This window comes from Tauraco erythrolophus, chromosome 7 (assembly GCF_009769465.1).
Source record: "Tauraco erythrolophus isolate bTauEry1 chromosome 7, bTauEry1.pri, whole genome shotgun sequence".
NCBI lineage: Eukaryota > Metazoa > Chordata > Aves > Musophagiformes > Musophagidae > Tauraco > Tauraco erythrolophus.
In genome coordinates, this window is record NC_141471.1 from 48458949 (window position 1) to 48476860 (window position 17912).

A 17912-nucleotide genomic window follows, 5' to 3' on the forward strand; every position below is an offset into this window, starting at 1 on the left:
GTGGATATGGACATCAACACTGCAAAAGCCATGGAGCCATGACTTTAATATCAGAGGCTGGAATCAGTATCCCACTAGGGAATATTATAGGGAGGGGCAAGGAGGGGAGGCAGGATGAGAAGGTTGAAGTCGTGCTACACTTGTTGCCTTCTCTCCCCACTAATTCCACACTGGAGTCTTCTCCAAACACACTTATCAATATATCTTCAACTGATTCTGGTTCTCCTCCACTGCCAATGAAGAAGTTGCATCTCAAGCTAGAAGTTCAATCCTACATTGTGTTTATATATCAAGCAGATTTAACCCTACACTTACTAAAAGCTCAGGCAGTAAGTATCACAGCTTGGAGAAGATTTCTTTACATTGCAGTTTGCGTGAAGAGGGACAAACTTTGTCCTTCAGATTAATAAGCCATTAAATACAATAACAGCACTTGAACTGTGAACCTACTTTAAAGCATTGAAGGACTCTTAATGAAAGCTTACATTCCCTAAACAATGTCTAAGATCCAGCAGCATTTCTTAACACACTGACTTTTCAGATCTCACAATACAGGATGCAACACAAATCTGTACTTTTACTTGCTTAAAAATACTATGTTTGTCACAATCCCATAAACACTTCATCAAGTTTATTGGTAAGATAAAGGTATAGGATCTGCACCTTATATATTTGGCTTTGTACTTCCAAGGCAGTGAGGTTCATTTATTGTCTTTCCCATTATCTCCTCCTCTTCCACTTTCAACTGTTGTTTTAACACAGGCTGCAGGGATATTAAAGAATCAGTTACTTTGACTTTCAAAGCAGCTATAGCTTTCACCCCTCTCACTACCCACAACAAGGGATTTCTGCAGGTATGAGTTAGCTGCCAAGAAAGCTCCGTCTTACTCTCTAGAGTTTCAGTCTCAGGAATAATGCTACATGGCATGGCATACTGTTTCATTCTCCCTCTATGACCTTCAGAAGGAACAGTTAACCAATGTAGTGTACCTTAAAATAACTCCAGCCTTTTATGTGTCTCTTCCCATAGAATTAGCAGCACCAAGATCAGATCGAAGGAAGCAAGTATCAGTTTTTATACTAATCTCATGTCATCTCCAAAGTAAGAGTAATTTCACCTTCCTTGCTAGAGAAATATCATGTAAAGTGTGAGGCAATGGGTGCTTGAAGAGAATAAACTTAAACCTTTCTGCTCCTGTTGTATATCTGCTGTCCCTGCTAGATGTATCTACAGTATCTGAAGAATCTGAATGGAGCCTTGTGATTCTCAGAACTTGCCTATTTTTCCTCAGTGATACCAGCTGGTCTAATTAAAAACCCTGCCTTGCAGAGCAGTGTATTTTAGGAGTGGCATCTGATGTCATGTCCTTTAGAAACAGCAAAACTCATAGTCTCTTCAGAGAGGCTTTTGAAGTATGACAGCCAGTGGAGGCAGGAAAATGTACAGGATGTGAATAGCTTTAATCAGTTGACCCACATCTCCTCCAAGTCCCTCATTAAAAAAAAAAAAAAAGGAAAAGAAAAAAAAATTCTTTTTCAATAAATGTGGGCAGATCCCCATATTTTTCTATTTCTGCATGAGAGTATTAGACTTGTCAGGCACAAAAGTGGAAACGACAGATGAACCATCTTGCAACAAGAAAGTCTGACCTCTGAATGTTTCATAGAGAAACCTCTTTAGCTCTGACAGATGTGAAAGATATGGCTTTGTTATCTCAGGAAAGAGAACTGATCCCTCTAGACAAGCCTATATGTAATAATTACAAAGGAAAGTTTTGTTATTTGTACCTTAAACTAGCTTGAGATTATATAAACTTCAGGTAGCACCATGATTTTTTTTTTCAGTAATTTCTTTTAAATTCTTACATACAGAGAGCTTTTGATCACTAAGAAATCACTCTCAATTTTTACAGATTAACAGGGCATTCATTAACACCCGAATGTGATTGAATATAAACCAATAAGTTTGTAAGATCAATCCTGTCCCCTGCAACAGTCTCTGAGCTAGATTTTCTCTTTATTTAAAATATAATGAGGAACTGACAGAAACAACTCTTTATTTATGCATGCTGTAACAATGAAAGTGTTAGCAACAAGAGAAATTTAAAATTAAAAAATTTACCTACCTGTATGAAATTCTGGGGGATAATTTTAGAAAACAGTGGCACATGCTTTGCCACTAGAGAGACAGTCAATCTACCATATAGATGCAAGTTTCATTCATGTATCTTTATTTTTTTGTGGTGAATTTAGGCTTATTCCTGCTCCCGTGCAACAAAACCTTCTGCTATTTATTCTTCCTGCAGACCACACAGCCAAATCCAGTGAAAAATCCAGAGATCTTTGATAGAACAATTGACAGCACTGCTTTTTCTAGCTTCCTAGTACACAGTGCTCAGATGAGACCATGTGAGCACTAGGAATGAGGATGGTTTACTAGCTCTTTTGCATACAGCAAGAGACATTAGATTTGCAGCATTTTCACTTTTAAGAAGGCTGACTGACCCATACTAAATCCTAGCTTAAACAATAAAAGGCAGCTTGTTCTTGTTAGCTCTTTATGTTCACCTGTCTTGCAAGTGCCAGGGGCAGGAAATAGAGAGCTCAGAAATTCTCCAGAACATATGGGACACAGAAATTGAGTACAAGTGCAAACTATACTTTTCATTCCATGAATCTTCTGAAAAGCTATAAGCACTAAAAGCATCCAAAAAAAAAAAAAAAAAAAGGAGGAGGAGGCCAGCTTACAGCCCACTTTCAGACTTCACTGAGCACAACCGACTCCTCCCTTCTTAGCCACATATCTACAGTATCACCACATCCAGTCTGTGGCCTTGGTGTGCAAAATAACTGAAAGCTACCCTCAGGATGAGAGCAAGGCAGCTGGTGTGCGGAATTTGGAGTCTGTGTTTCATGTTCTGCCTTTTCTGCATCTTTCTTCACCAAACGACAGCTAAAAGAAAACTGAAGTTTGTGTCCGTAGTAAGTAGATCATGGGCAAATGGAATGTCTTCAAAACCTGTCACTGACTGCTCTTCTTGTACTCCAGGGTAGGAAGAAGGGGGCACTGTTTGAATATTTAAGTGTTTCCTGTGTATTCAAAATTCACTATTGCATTGTAAAAAAAAAAAATCCTCAATTTTAAATCATATTTTATAATTTTGTCTTCTTTGTGCCATCCTAGATGAATTTAACTTTCTGGATTGACAAAAGAATGCTTTTTTTTTAATAGCACTAAGAGAGGAGTCACATAGGATTCTTTTTCAAATTGTAAGAGGATTTCATATCTAAATGTCAACTGTGCAAAACCACTTTTTACCATGGAAGAGTTTCCACTTTTCCAGTGTTTTCAGTGGATTAACATGCAAAATAAATTTCATTATGTGAAACCCAAACCTTTGAATAACAAACATAGAACCAATGCTGTCAAACTAATGCTATTTACAATGATTATGACATATCATGTGTTTGCAGAAAGTCTGAATCTTGTTCTGAACATCAAGCATGCTTGTAAATCACTTATATACTTTTTGTGCTGCAGTTTTTGATTTTATTTCTCCCTACTTGGATTAAGAAAGTAAAAAAATCTGGTGGCAATATGACACAAATCTACAGGAATTATGCTGGACAAAGAAATGATTCAGTGCAGGAATGAAAAGTCTTGATGTATCTTTATAGATGTATCTTTCATCTGAACTTAAATTCCAGAAGAAGTTCAATATTTTCAGACTAACAGTTTAGTCTATATTTAGATATTAGATGACACTTGCATCATCTCTTGTGATGAAAAAGTCAACTTGTGGCTTTTTAAGGCTAATTTCTTCCAAGAAAGAGTGCTTCACAGCAGTCAGCCACAGAAACTGTACCTAAAGTAGTCTGGGCTTTTTACTTCTAAATTCCCAGTTAGTCCTACCAAAATATTGATGTTCTAATATTTCTGGAAAATTACTTACATCCTTCTATTTGGTTTTTGTTTATTTAATGTTGTGGTCTATAGCTCCTAAAATAGATAAAACCTCTTTAAAATATACTAAGATATTTTATAGTTTTTATAACTTGCAAACACTCATTTGAGATAATTACTTTTCAAATGCCAGGAAAAAAAGAAGAGCTACATTCGTCTAAATAAATTAAACAGGCATTATAGCTATCTAGACCCAATAAAAGCACCACAAATACATTTAGCATGTCAGACACAGTACTCACTGTCATTGCATATTCCTTGTGACTGCACCAATTATATCCATCACAAAAATCCCAGTAAATGCAAACAGAACCCCATCTATTTTGTCAGGTATTTCGTCATGGTGATCATACCCCACAGGAGTTTTTTCCAACTGACAAGCACAAAGAAGTTGCAAGGCAGCAGGGATATGGACAGCTTACCAAGGTACGTCTGCTTACCTGGATCAATATACTGAAATATCAGAATGTGGTCTGTTGATATCTGATTTTTGGAACTTTGTTTTCACTTGGAGGAAGCCCATATTAAGTTGTCATACACAGGTCTCCAAAATGACAGCCAAAGAACTTACCAGGAAACTACACCTGTGAGCAGTTGTTGATTTTAGATGACACTGAGTCAGCTTGTTCTGGCCCAATAGCAGCCTACGCTGAGTGGTTTGACTGCAGGCTGGGGTCTTCTGGGAGAAGCCAGGCACTGGTGACCACCGAAGTTCACCTGGTACCAAACACAGAGCTTTAAACATCAGTAGCATAAGGTGACGTAAGCGCTCACAAACCACCCTTAATGTCTGCTGAGTAGGAGCGCTCCTTTGCCCCTGAACTACTAAGATCAGCACTACAGGAAACTTCTCTCATGCTATGTCAGGAGAAGTTGATTTAAAGCTCAGCTATTTTAGTGCAGGTGCTGGTGGAATACAGCAGAGATGAGCTTGCACACCCGTATCAGCTGACGTAGTAACTAGCAGCAGCTAAAGCAACTGCAGAGTCCAAGTGCAGAAACTGTGTCTCTGCATTAACTGTAATTTGTATTAGCTGCCTCCTCTTGTGAGCGGAGCCAAGGGTGAACTTCTACAATATCAGGCTGTAAGGAAACGTGGGCACTAGGTGATTTTAACCCTACTTCTGCTCTGCTCCCACCAGCATGACCCACTGTGTCTGCGCTTTGGTCATTTTTCCCCAAGAGATGTTGTTTGGATGGAAAAATCTACTAGTTATTCACCCAGGATTCTGGGCACCAGGCAGCGTCATTGAAGTAGTTTAGATGTGCCAAAAGTCTGGATGCCCCAGGTAAATGGCTATTGTGCATGTGTAGGCAGACTATGAGGGCTGTGTCTCTGTTAGGCTACTGTAGAATAAGTTTGCTCACACACCTTATGTCCAGTGGGTCCAGCACAACACATGTTTCTCTCTCCTGGGGGAACTAGTCACTTGTCAGGTCTCCATCAAAACCAGAATAGAACAAACTGCCGGAGGGGTTCCTCTTCCTTGTCATTCTTAGGAGGCCACACTGATCTCTGATGCACGGTCAGGCCTGTTTCCTTTCATGTCACTCTCCTTGAAGAAACAGGAGTAACAGATCAGCTTCCTATGCCTTAACTCAGCTGTGGCTGAATCATTGCACGTATACACTATGGGAGTTCAGCACTATGTACCAGCTTGCTCCAGGGCATGGATGGCTTCAAGACTCAGGTGTCAGTATTTAACAACACACATATTAGGCAAGTTGGGGCAGAAGCCTAGGCCAAGCATAAACCCTAAGAAACTCTGGATGCACAATTCCAGAAACAGAAAGATGTGATCACGTACATACACCATGGGCCATGTCTGGCACTCTGGATAAAGCCCTGAGCAACTTGTTCTGATGTTATAGCTGACTCTGCTTTGAACGGGAGGTTGGACTAGAGACTTTCTGAGGTCCCTTTCAATCTGAATTATCCTATGATCCTATGACTTAAAAAAGGACTTTAGGATGTAATGTGTAACCACTTTACTTGAGATCCCATTGCAGAGTAATGATTACATGAGCAAAGTTGAATATATTTCAATTTAGGCCAGGAAATACCAGGTACAATTAAAAAGATGATAATATTGAAACCATTACAAGGACATGGAATGTGATTCTCATGTCAGATATTTATAAAATTATGTTGGCAAGCTGGAAAATGTTCGGCAAAGAGCTACTAAAATGCTGAACCTGGAAAACCCATTTTGCTGTGAGAGTAGAGAACTGTCTACTATTTAGTTTTACACAGATTAAGTGACTTGATTCCAACTTATTGGTTGTCATTTTACTGGGAATAACATCTGTGATGGCAAAGAATGTGTCATTCAAAAGGATAACAAGATCCAGTGGCTGAAAGCTGGGCACATGGTCAGGCAAGAACCAAGAATCAAATGCTTCAGACTGTCAATAATAATTAACCATTGTAGCAAAATACCTGAAGGTTTCGAGGACTTTTACTTGAAGTCTTCTGTTCAAAATTTTCTGTTTTCTGTTCAATATTTTCTGTCTTCCTGAAAAGTAAGATCTTGTACAAGCTAAAACTGTAACCTCCATATGGAATCACTGGTGATATTCTATGGGATTCATATCCTGGACGTGCTTTCACGGACAGGTGGTTTCTCTGTCTGCACTCCCAGTTAATTAGTTGTGAACCAGCAATAGAGCAGAAACTAGACAGATGGTGTTGGGACATCTCTATGCCTGCTTTAAGTCACCCTGACCCTCAGCCAGTCTTACTAGCTTGGATAAACATACACAAAGCTTTCCACAGAGCAAAATGCAGAACTGTATCCATTAGGAAGACATATTGAATATTATTCAATACTTTAAATGCAGCAACTTTACTGCATTTTTCTCCTGTCTTCTTTCCTCTTTCACTTTAGAAAGGAAAAAAGATCTTTGTCAAAATAACATGAAATATCTCATTTTTTAGTTGTAGGAATGCATGTGTAGCACATTTCTTGAGCATCTTACACTATTCTGTTACTTCTACAGCTTGGTATACAGCAACAGTATGAGCTTGGCCAGTACATGCGGAGGAGATACTCTTATTTCCTGAGTGTCATATACAAGCAATATGAGGCAAGTACTGGACCTGGGAGGGAGGATGTTTTTCATGGATGTTAGTGGGACTTCCTGAATGCATGAGAAGCTGAACCTGTTATGTCTGGAGATAACTGAATGCCCATTGAATTAAACGTCATTTCAAAGTATCTCTGAAACTGTGACTCAACTTTTATTTAGGCTGATGGTTACCTGAAAACCATGTGAAAGGTTTTTTAGGCTGTGTATCAGGTTCAGATGCCTCACTGTTGTATGGCAAAGTATCTACGTTGGATATCTCCAATTCTGCGCTTCCATATGCAGTGCAGATACAGCTTAGTTTTCTTTCAGGGTTCAGCTGTTCAGTGCATCCATGATGTCCCAAAGCCTAGGTGTTCAAATGGAGTTGATCTTAACACTTTTCACCAGGGCTCCTAAGGGAACGGCTACTTTGTTGCAGCTCCCTTGTCTACCAAAATTTTATTCCAAGGCTCTGTTCCAGCTTGACTCTTTCTCTCTCTCCCTTCTTTCTCAGGGTCCTTCTTCACCCCACTCCGGTTCAATGATGGTTTCCTCAGCACAATACCAGTCCTGTTCTTTCCTACCAATAGGAAAAAAAAAATGCAACCAACCAGGAGAAATGGTCTCCCAAAAGTTTTTTCTTTCTTTTTTTTCTTGCTTCAGATTTACGTTCAAAGCACTGACTGTGATCACACACTTATGAGTGCTCAGGCAAGTCTTGCCGGACTGTACCCACCAACACCGGGCCAGATTTGGAACCCCAAAATCTTTTGGCAGCCAATTCCAGTTCACACAGTGCCAGTGACACATGATAATGTGAGTAGAAACTAAGTACATTTGTTTTCCCTTAATCATTACTAAAATACCTGGGATATGAGATAAAGGGGCAGGATGAAGGACATAGTAAAGGGAATGAAAAATACATTATGTTACAAGAATTGTGCAGAAAGGCCTAATAAGCTGAACAGAAATATTGTCAAGAGTTTCCACAGGAAACCTGGAGTTAACAAAAAAGAGAAAAAGAATTAGCCTATAATGTGAGTAAACCACTATAGAAGTAGATTAATCCTAAGCTTATCACAAACATGACTTTCTTTGTGCGAGAAGAGGAAGCATAGCTGTTCTCACTAGTGCTTCAACATTTTTTAGTCTGCAGCCATTGGAAAAGACAAAAGCACTATTCTGAAGTTTTCATTACAGTGAGAATTGAAACACAGGATTGCTTTTCATGCACTTTGAGAGTTGGTGGAAAAAGTAAAAGGGAAAAGGAAGGAGGACTAAGAGCTTTAAGAGCATGAGTTCATAGGGCAATGTATTTATTCATCTCTCTTCCTCAACACCTCACCTTGGAGCTGTAAGGAATTGTGCAGATAGCAGCTCTGTAGCCCGCATATAGTTGTCCTAGAGGGGAAAAATGGGCAGCTGAATGGAGCTGGAGTTTCCCATTTGTGGAAAACCTACAATAAAAAGCTAGGAAAGGTCAGGAGTGTACAGCATGAGTCCCAGTTTGGGGGAGAAGGATTGTACATGTGATGCAAGGTAAATTGTGTGGGCTTAGAAGTCTAGTTAACACTGTCTATGATAGGGGAGTCAGGTTAAATACAGACATGGAGCAATGGTTCTCACCTTGAGATGATAAAAGCATGAAGATGAAGGATATGCAGACATGTGTCTTCCTGTTCATGCACACAGCCTGGCATAGAGTCAGGAGCTGCTTCTGACACTGTCACAGACGGCGGTACTCCAGTAAACAGTCAAGCATACCTGGCCAGTATGAACACCACTATCAAACTCGGCAAGCCAGTACTGCACCTCATTCACATCTAGGGAAACAAATACGTTTTTTCAAAGAACTCATAACACATACACATTTTTCATACTTTTTCAACTATTTGTGTTTTAACTCTACTCATCTTTACTACATATACAGGGTAATCTTGAGACCACATGTATCCAACTATCCAAAACAAGCATCTATCATTTATTGGTAAAGTCATGCCTGTTCATGAACCTGTGGTTATAATTCAGAAATACTTTCCTACCTTCTGGAATAGACAGATTATATTTCTAAAAAGATCTTGGAACTGCTGTGAAGCTTTCCAAAGTAACTATCCCTTCAGGATTCTCAAGTTCTTTTAAAATATCTTTTAACTGTAGGACTATATAGATAGAGCTTTATTACTGGAAAAGGGACAAAAAGCACATTAAAGAAAAACACTAAGGATATCTCAGTGTCAAATTTTGTTTTAACTTTTGTTTAAAATTTAACACAAAAGACTTCAAACAAGAATAAACTCCGTTTAGCTTAGATAAATGAATTAACAAATTCTTAAGTTATCCCAGTCACTTGTAACCTTTAACCTTCATATGTCCTGAATTAATGAAAGACAAAACTGAGTTATAGAAACTTCACAAGTTTCTACGATTTAGCTGAACTAAATGAAGCTGTGGTAAGTCCAATAATAGAGCTGAGTATGCACAAAAAAACTCTTATTGTGGTCCAGCTGCTGCTTGGTAATTTGCTGCAAAAGGTGACGGTGTGTTTAAACACGACGAGTGAAATCATCACTCGGAAAGCCAAGCACAAAGCAGTTTGTAAGGGCTTGTGTTAGTCTTCTGTCGAGGGACACATTTCATCTTGTGTAAATGAATCCTTTAACTTTGAACTACTGCAGCTATTACTCCTCTGAACATTTAAAGATTATTTTGCAAGTAGTCATCAGTATGACTCTCACAGTCCTGAAGATGAATAGCCTTGAAAAGTACATTCCCAAGTTATTTTTCAGTCTGTCCTAACCAGTGCAGCCAATCAGAATAACAATCCTGGAAGGGTATATTGCATTGCAGAAGAAGCAGCACCTTGCCTAACTCATGTTTTGCAATTTTCTTTTCAGTTGCTATCCTTACCTTTCTCACACTGCCCAAAATACAACGAGCTTCTGAGAGAAACCTTTGCAACAAGGGATTTTCAAAGACAACTCAAGCAATACAGGGTAAAGTATTTCTAGTTCTGAAAATCTAATTAAAATGTACCACTTCTGTCAACATTATCTAACAGGTAGGTTAAAAAAATGGCAGTCAATATGCTCCTTCCAGATCTCTAATCTTCACAGTGGGTGTAGACAACATACCCAAAAAACAATTACGACATTATAGATCCATCTAGACTGGGCTATTCCCACCAACTGAAGATAAACTATTGACTACCTTGCAAAGAAAACAGTCCGCCTACCTTCTAGGAGAGCAGACAAAACAAAAACTCGGATCAAATCAGTGCAAATATCTCTCAAATCACTCCAATACCTCTCTCTGTTTTACATGACTCCCATGTAAAGCAAGTCCTCTATTTACATCATACCTCCCTTCTGCTCAGTACCAACATCAAAATAATTCTGTTTGTCACACTTGCTTTAAGCACTTTTTGGATTTCTGCTGGGCTTCCTCATCTAGCTATGTCTCCTCTACTCCTTTTGAAGATTTCTGCCAAGCATCAACCACCACCATACTTCAAATCTGAAGGATCACCATCCTCGTCTAGATGAACAGGCCAAATTCTCATACCACTAGGCAATGGTTTATTGCTTAAGTGCAAAGTGCATAGACTATCTTGTTTCTAAAAATTACTATGTACTAGTATGGCTGTGTGTAGAAATGATGTAAAAAGACCCTGTGTACTACAAGTTTGCTTTTTGTATTCCAGCCATTTCTGAAGTTTTTAGCCACTCATACAGGATACCCATTGAAGAAGTTGAACACTGAAAGAATTTGGAAGCTCTCTGACACTTTACAATATGAGGTAAATAATAGAAAGAAAATGTCCAAGGTCCAATAGAAATACTTACATTCTCTCAAAACTGGTTTTAGCTCTTATTGCTATTGTTTGTAAGACACCACAAGGGAGCAGGTCTGTGCTTTCAAAGTTTTTTGAACCACAGACTGTTTTCAGCTTTTTCCCCAGAAATCCTCACCTAACATCAAACTTGCAACTGAAAATCACGAAAAGACACTATGACTGTGTGAGGCTGCTGTGGGTCATCCACCACTACAAGGAACACAGATCCATGGCCTACCAAATCCAATAGTCTGTCAGTGATTGCATATGGACAATTGGGCAAAAGCATACCTTTGGATAAAATTGTCCTGTTACTCTTCCAAACCCCATCACAGAGACACACAGGAATAAAATTTGTTGTTGGCAAAGAAAAGTAAGCATTCTTCCACAAAGATTTGATGCAAATTGTATAAATAAGAGAAGTTATAACTTGCATATGGACAGTAGTGCTCAGAGTATTTTCAGGAATTAAGCAGCCATTTGAATGACACAAATGGCTATTTGTACAAGTTTGGGAACCTGCTCTTATCAAAGGAACCAGGCACATCACAAAGAAGCATGAATTTTATAATAAAAGGGATACTGTCATGGATACCTGGGTCCCACAGTCCAGTGGGAATCTGAAAAAATCCTTAGTGCCCTTAAGTTAGCAACAAGCTCCACTTCATGTCACTTCAAAGTCTAGACTTATCTCAGCTGAAGCAAGTGAAAATTGCAGTCTTGTGTAAAAAAATATTGTCGCAGGCAGCATTTGCTACAAATGCTTTAATGCATAATTATTTTTGAATGCAAATATTAATGATAAATTAGTCATCTGTACTGAGATATCCCCTAGAAAACTGAGACAGTTTTAAGGTGGATTTCACAAGCAACATGTAATATTTGGGTGTGATGCTAATGACTTTACCTCTATCCTGCAGTTTCTGCAAAGGTCCAACTTTGGTCAAAGCAGTCTTGAATGGGAATATTAGCCAGGGCCTTAAGTTACATGAAATGTTAACATGTTGGGACACCTCACTGTAATTTCAGTGAGGTCATCCTTCCATATTTTCCAAATCCAGGACAGCTCAGGACCATAACTTTTTATTTCAATTGCTATATGGTACTGAGAAACCTGTACCAGAGAAATGTGCAAAATTTACAGCTCCCATCAGGGATCTAGCTAAATGCTGGAACACCAAACCGATTAGTTGAGTTTTTTTCTTCTAGTGTTAGATTTGGTGAGCTTTGGTCTTCCATACTACTCAGTGAAGACTCTGAGGGTATCAGTTAAGACATCTGCCATAAAAGCCACTCTCACCCTTTCCAGCACACAAAAAGAGCTTTCTTAAGCAGTTTTTAAATGTAATTCATGAAACTACAGTAGCATGCATCTCTCTGCGTTTGTTATTATTGGTTAAGTGTCACCAGACTTTCAGGTAACCTGGAGACTGAGGCACTTGTTTGCCTACAGCTCTGTCTTAAATAGTATGCAACTAGCCAATTCTTTCCTCAAGACACAAATCACATTTGTTAAAAAGGAAAGTGATACATTGTGACCTGAGCTGGTTTAACCTAACATGTTCTATTGTTTCACTTGCTTAAACAAATCCTTTAAGTAGCTTGCATTTTCCTTAGATCTCGTTGTTACAAGAACACTTCATCTGGTGAGCTCAGTCCAATGGCTCACGTCCACAGAGGTTACGCTGAACTAAAGGAAAGATAACCAACCTTGTTTAAACAGGAATTCAGGGTAGTGCAAACCAGGAGTGTTGGGCGTATCTTTCCTCCTCATAGTTGTGACCATTAATATATCTTAGGCTGCATCCCTAAGGAAAGACCAATCCATTCCACTTTACCTTCAGGACTGCATCAGTATCCAACACATCTGGTATACGTAGGTATGAATTCCATCTATGTGTCTAATCCCTACACATATACCTCATACTCTGGTACATGTGAATTACAGCTATACATATTCCTACTTGATCTCTGCATTTCACTTATATCTCAGAGCTGGCAGCCCTTAAAATCCTCACATCTATATAGGATTTGTTTCAGTAAAGATCTCAGTTATATCTCAGTAAATGGCTAAAAAAGAAAGAGTCATAATGTGAATTTTTTGCACCTGAAAACTGCATTAGCAATTGGCATAAATAACACCAGTTGCTTTTTGCATAATAACTTTTAGCATTATGTTTCCTCTTCTTGTTGAACACTGCCCTTCAAATTTGTTTTAAGCAGCATGGTGATATAAATAAGAATTCTACAGCTGTCTAAATGTAAAATACAGTCATTATTTCATTGCAAAGAGAAATGTTACTTGAGTGAAACATTCAGAATTGCTTCCAACAAGCATTTTGTGCCAGGACAAACAACATTTAGCAGTAGGAATCAATAAGAAAATCATCATGTTTTCTTTCTTCACTGTAGGATATTAACAATTACACTTTACCTGTTTGGGCTACTCATGGTGTCAGGACCAAGCTGATAAAGCTCTCAGAATTGTTATTGCAGGCGGAATTTGGGTTCCACAAACAAATACAAAAATCACGTTTGCAGGGAGGTAAGCCAAATTCTTAGCCCATTTAAAACCAAGAGTAGAATGGGAAAGAAGAAAGGGTATATAATGAGTATTGCTACCAATGCCATAGTAGAACTATGAAAGATGTCATGATATGGATATCGGTGATCAGCACGGAAAGATTTTGATTGATGGGAAGAGAGATGGTGAGGATATGGATCATAAATATCCTAATCCAACATTATAAAGGTAGCACCATTTTGGTTACACTATATAAGAAATCTGAAGTAATATACAGATTCTTGCTGAACTGAATCAAGTCTGAATTTAATGTAAGCCACTATGCTTAACTTACTTAACAAGATATTATTTGTAATAATCTTTAGAATGTTAACTTTGCTGCATAATAGCCTTCATATTCCGCTAGTGAGAACACTAAAATCAGATAATTAAACTGCTTCTAAACTCATCAAATAGTAGCTGAAATTTAAAGATAGTTTATACCTTTTTAATTACTCATTCTCCTCCATTCATCCACTGTCACCCTTTGGGCCCCATTTTTGTTTTATATGGACACTGTACAGTCAGGCTCTGTGAGCTACAAGGACAAATCACATATAAGCATGGATTAATTTGTTTGCCTTTTTGGAGCTCAAACTAACAAATCCAAGCACAAAGTTCAAACCTCTTTTGCTTTACTAACAATTGGTATTAAAAAATGTGCCAGTAGCCGAAGACAATACATGTGTCTAATTCTGCTACAGTGTATAGTTCTTATTTTAGGATTTTAGTTTGTCAAGATTCCAACCTTATGCTAACATACTAGCACAGCCATTGATTTAATTCATATACTTTGTCTTACAACTTTTCAGCAGTTAACATGAGCAAAATACAGACAACCACATAATTTAAGAAGGAGTGTATTGGACTAGAGTCCAAAGGATGTGCTCTTTCTTTCTCCAGAAATCAGGAAGTCAATGGAGTTAGACACAAAAGAGGGTAGTTAGTATTCACTACTGTGCTCTTCTCGCACTGTTGGGCTTGGACAAAGCACCTGTGAAAGCACTGTTTGAAGCTGTTGAGGCTATTAGGGATCCCCAAAACATTTTAAGCAGAAGCAAAATAGGCCCACTGTTGATATAAAAGATAGTACCAGAATTAACCAGGGCACTCTGCACAAATTACCTATAAAGTCAATTGAATAAAACTGGTGCATGTAAAGACAAATTGTGTTACAACAGTAACAAGTGATACAGATGTTAACACAAGCATCCCTTTCATTGTCATTGCTTCCTCATTTTCTTTCAGGTATTCTTTTAAAAACTATTCTGAAGCATATCTCAGATGCTAGAAAGCCTTCACACCACCGAAAAATGGTTATGTATTCTGCGGTGAGTCCTTTCTGTTTATTTTATGCTCCCTTTCTGCAGTTATTAAATGCAGTGAAAGCCATGAAGCTTCATGAAAAAGCTATAAGCATTTCTTATTTGGTTAACCTTAAATATCATTAGATTATTTTCATTCTTTAATGAACAGATAGTACTTTGAAATTTGCAGCATTCTATTCTCCACCTGATGTCATGGCTTGTTTCATTGTATATAGTTTTGATCGAGCAGAGAACTGGAAAAACCATGCCCATGTTCTATTGAGCCTCTATCACAAAGATAACGTAGAAACAAACCTCCTGCTTCCTGCATCTTTTTCAGAGGCAAAAGAAAAAAAAAAAAAAAGAAGGCAGGCAAAACCACTAGCTCTTTTTAAAATAAGTTTTAACAGCTCCTACTGACTTTGATAAGAACTGCAAGCGACTAAGACTTCTCAAATATTTACATCAATGTATACTTTATATATGCAGCATTTCAGTTTGTACAGCCATAGGACTGTATTTGTTCAGTGTTGCGGAGGGCAGAGGACAAGTAGTAATGAGGCCACACAGGTAATGGTAAGTGGACAGATAAGGTGTTGGACATACTGTTAAATAGTAGGTACATGCAATTATTTTCAGTAGTCCTTTAATTAAAGGTTTCTTGTGTTTACAGCATGCAGCCACCGTCGTTGCCTTACAGATGGCACTCAATGTCTTCAATGGGAAATTGCCCCCTTACAGTGCCTGTCATTTTTTTGAACTTTACCAGGAAAAAAACGGGCAAGTATCTGCAAGCTGTACAGCTAACATAAACTTTTTTCTAAAAAGCAATTTACTGATATCCCAGACTAATTAAGCTGGATACACAAGGTTTACTACACAGGAAAAAGATGACAGATTGGTTTTAGTTATTATAATTGGACTCAATTTAGCAGTTATTGACAGTAGCAGAATCACAGCACTGCAGGCTGAAAACTCTCTCTGTATTGTTTCTTTACAGTTATGAGAAGTTTTACTCTGCCCTTTCTATCTATTTATCTCCTTGGCTCTCTGCCAAGAACACAAATTACAAGCAAATTGCTGCTGATCATCTATTGTTTAAAACAATCTCTTTGGAGTATTACTGATACATATTAATAACCAGACAAATAAATTGGCTAAAAGTTTGCCCCGAAGTACAATCACTACAACATGGAAAGGCTGTGTGGTTCTGCATACCTAACGTTATTTTGACCCTTCTGTATTCTGAAACAGGCAATACACCATAGAAATGTACTACCGGAATAGTTCTTTGAGAGATCCTCACCCTCTCACTCTCCCTGGCTGCAAATTTCGCTGTCCACTGGAGAGATTTATTCAGTTGGTCTCCCCAGTCCTAGTACACCATTGGACAAGAGATTGCAGGATGTAGGACTTCAGAAGAGGTAAGTTAAGTGCTTTGGGCACATGTACTCAAAAGTAAAGTCAGGAGTACATCTTCTGCTGAGACCTCATTTGAAGCAACAATCATTTTCATGAGGGTCTGGTCTGAAATTAAAAATATTCAGATGCAGTAAGACAGAATTGTACCCATGGCCACAGTTTCTTCTCCATTGATACATTTATCTATTCCAGCCCAACTTTCTGCTGAAATGAAATCAAGGCTGATCAGACTTTAGGGCACTACTTTTCATGGGTTTTTGTTCTAGTACAGTCAAAAAACCCTTCAGTTACTGAGGAAGCAGATACAAATGCACTGAATTGTAACAATTAAATTTATCTTCTCTAAACGTAGAGTGTTTGTTCAAGCTGGTTAACAACTTTATGCATTTTCTTAATTTTAGGAGACATTCAGAGATCAAAACAGATGAATATCGAATAGTATACCACACCAGTACTTGCCAGAATGTCAAACAAATACAGATACCCATTGGCATACTAACACATTCCCTAGTAGCTTGTCTATATCTCCATATTAGAATGTCTAACTCTCCATTTTACTACTAATTATATTTACGTTTGCAGAAAGGGAACAAGAAGGTAGAGAATTACATTGTATCTCTTGTATCTAGCTCTATATTCCTTAAGGGAGATGAAAAGCCAACAGGCCCCAGGATTCAAAAATGTCCTCACTTTTTTGATGATCAAATGTTTTATCTAATGTTAAAAAATCCCGTATGGCTTTCTGAATCTCTGATCTCTGTAATAATTTGAAATGTCAGAGATTAGAAGAATGCAGGCAAGCCAACTCACCTGGTTGCAAACAATTTGCTGTTAAATATCTTGGATCCTTGAAAAGACTGGAGATAGTTTAGCCAGAATGAATGAATAATTAGCAACTAATGACTCACTGAATACATTTCTTCACTATATTAATTGCTTACAAATTCTCAGGAGATACATCAGGAAATGACCACACTTAATTGCAAAAGGTAACTCATCAGGGTGGGCAGAGGTTGGTTCTGACTACATTTTTTGGCCAAGAACTAATACAGTCATGGAAGATAGAGGTAAATACTTCATGTTTATACTGTGGTACTTAATAATCTAAGTTTTGTGGAAACTAGTTCCCCTCTTTCACAAAGCAAACTGTGTAACTGATCAAGTAAATAAACAAAAAAAAATTCTATCATGTAATCATAATATGGCATTAATAAAGACACAAGTATTTAGCCTTTGAGTTCAACACAAAGGCTGCACATTGTTTCAATTCTCAAATTTTGCTTAAGTAGAAGTTAGATGGTGTCCAGGCTTTTTACACCAAGTCCAGCATCACTGCTTATGACTGTTTTCATTAGTAATCCTGAGTGCTGAAAACACAGTCATGGAGATGACTTGTGGCCCTAGTATAAGGAAATACAGGGATTACAGGTCACACAAGAGAGCAGCAGTATTTGAGGGTGGTATAAATCAGAGCCAAGCTTCTCTACATGACAATGACTACAGTGCGAAATAGAGGAAATGAAGGCAGCTCAGGATATTTGGGAAGGAGGTAAAATATTTACCTGTGTTCTTTTGGCTGCTTAGGAAGGTTTCATTGCGGACCGGATCACCATTTCAACAGACTTTTGCTAATTCCATCAAAACGGTAGCAAATTTTGTTACCCTTCTGAACTTAGTCTGAGCTACTCACTTGTTGAGGTACTATTAAGATATTTGCAGTGTTTTTGGAGAATGAGGCCACGTGATAAGAAGAAT

At 38.1% G+C, this 17912-nt stretch overlaps 1 protein-coding gene across 1 annotated transcript; it reads left to right on the top strand.

Moving 5' to 3' along the window:
* The first annotated feature begins 2868 nt into the window (after positions 1-2868).
* On the top strand, positions 2869-16146 carry LOC104382104 (prostatic acid phosphatase-like). The gene is made up of 10 exons (XM_009989979.2): positions 2869-2982; positions 4295-4390; positions 6965-7051; positions 7697-7849; positions 9928-10026; positions 10734-10829; positions 13278-13410; positions 14677-14759; positions 15409-15515; positions 15990-16146. Exons 1-10 carry the CDS (start codon positions 2869-2871, stop codon positions 16144-16146), a joined length of 1125 nt encoding a protein of 374 aa, XP_009988281.2.
* The last annotated feature ends 1766 nt before the right edge of the window (positions 16147-17912 follow it).

What these genes read in the sequence shown, in the direction of transcription:
- LOC104382104 (XM_009989979.2), top strand. Translation starts at nt 2,869, where the DNA reads ATGAGAGCAAGGCAGCTGGTGTGCGGAATTTGGAGTCTGTGTTTCATG. An exon ending in GATATGGACAGCTTACCAAG is followed by an intron (nt 4,391 to 6,964) that starts GTACGTCTGCTT and finishes TTACTTCTACAG; the next exon opens with CTTGGTATACAGCAACAGTA. An exon ending in AAAATCACGTTTGCAGGGAG is followed by an intron (nt 13,411 to 14,676) that starts GTAAGCCAAATT and finishes ATTTTCTTTCAG; the next exon opens with GTATTCTTTTAAAAACTATT.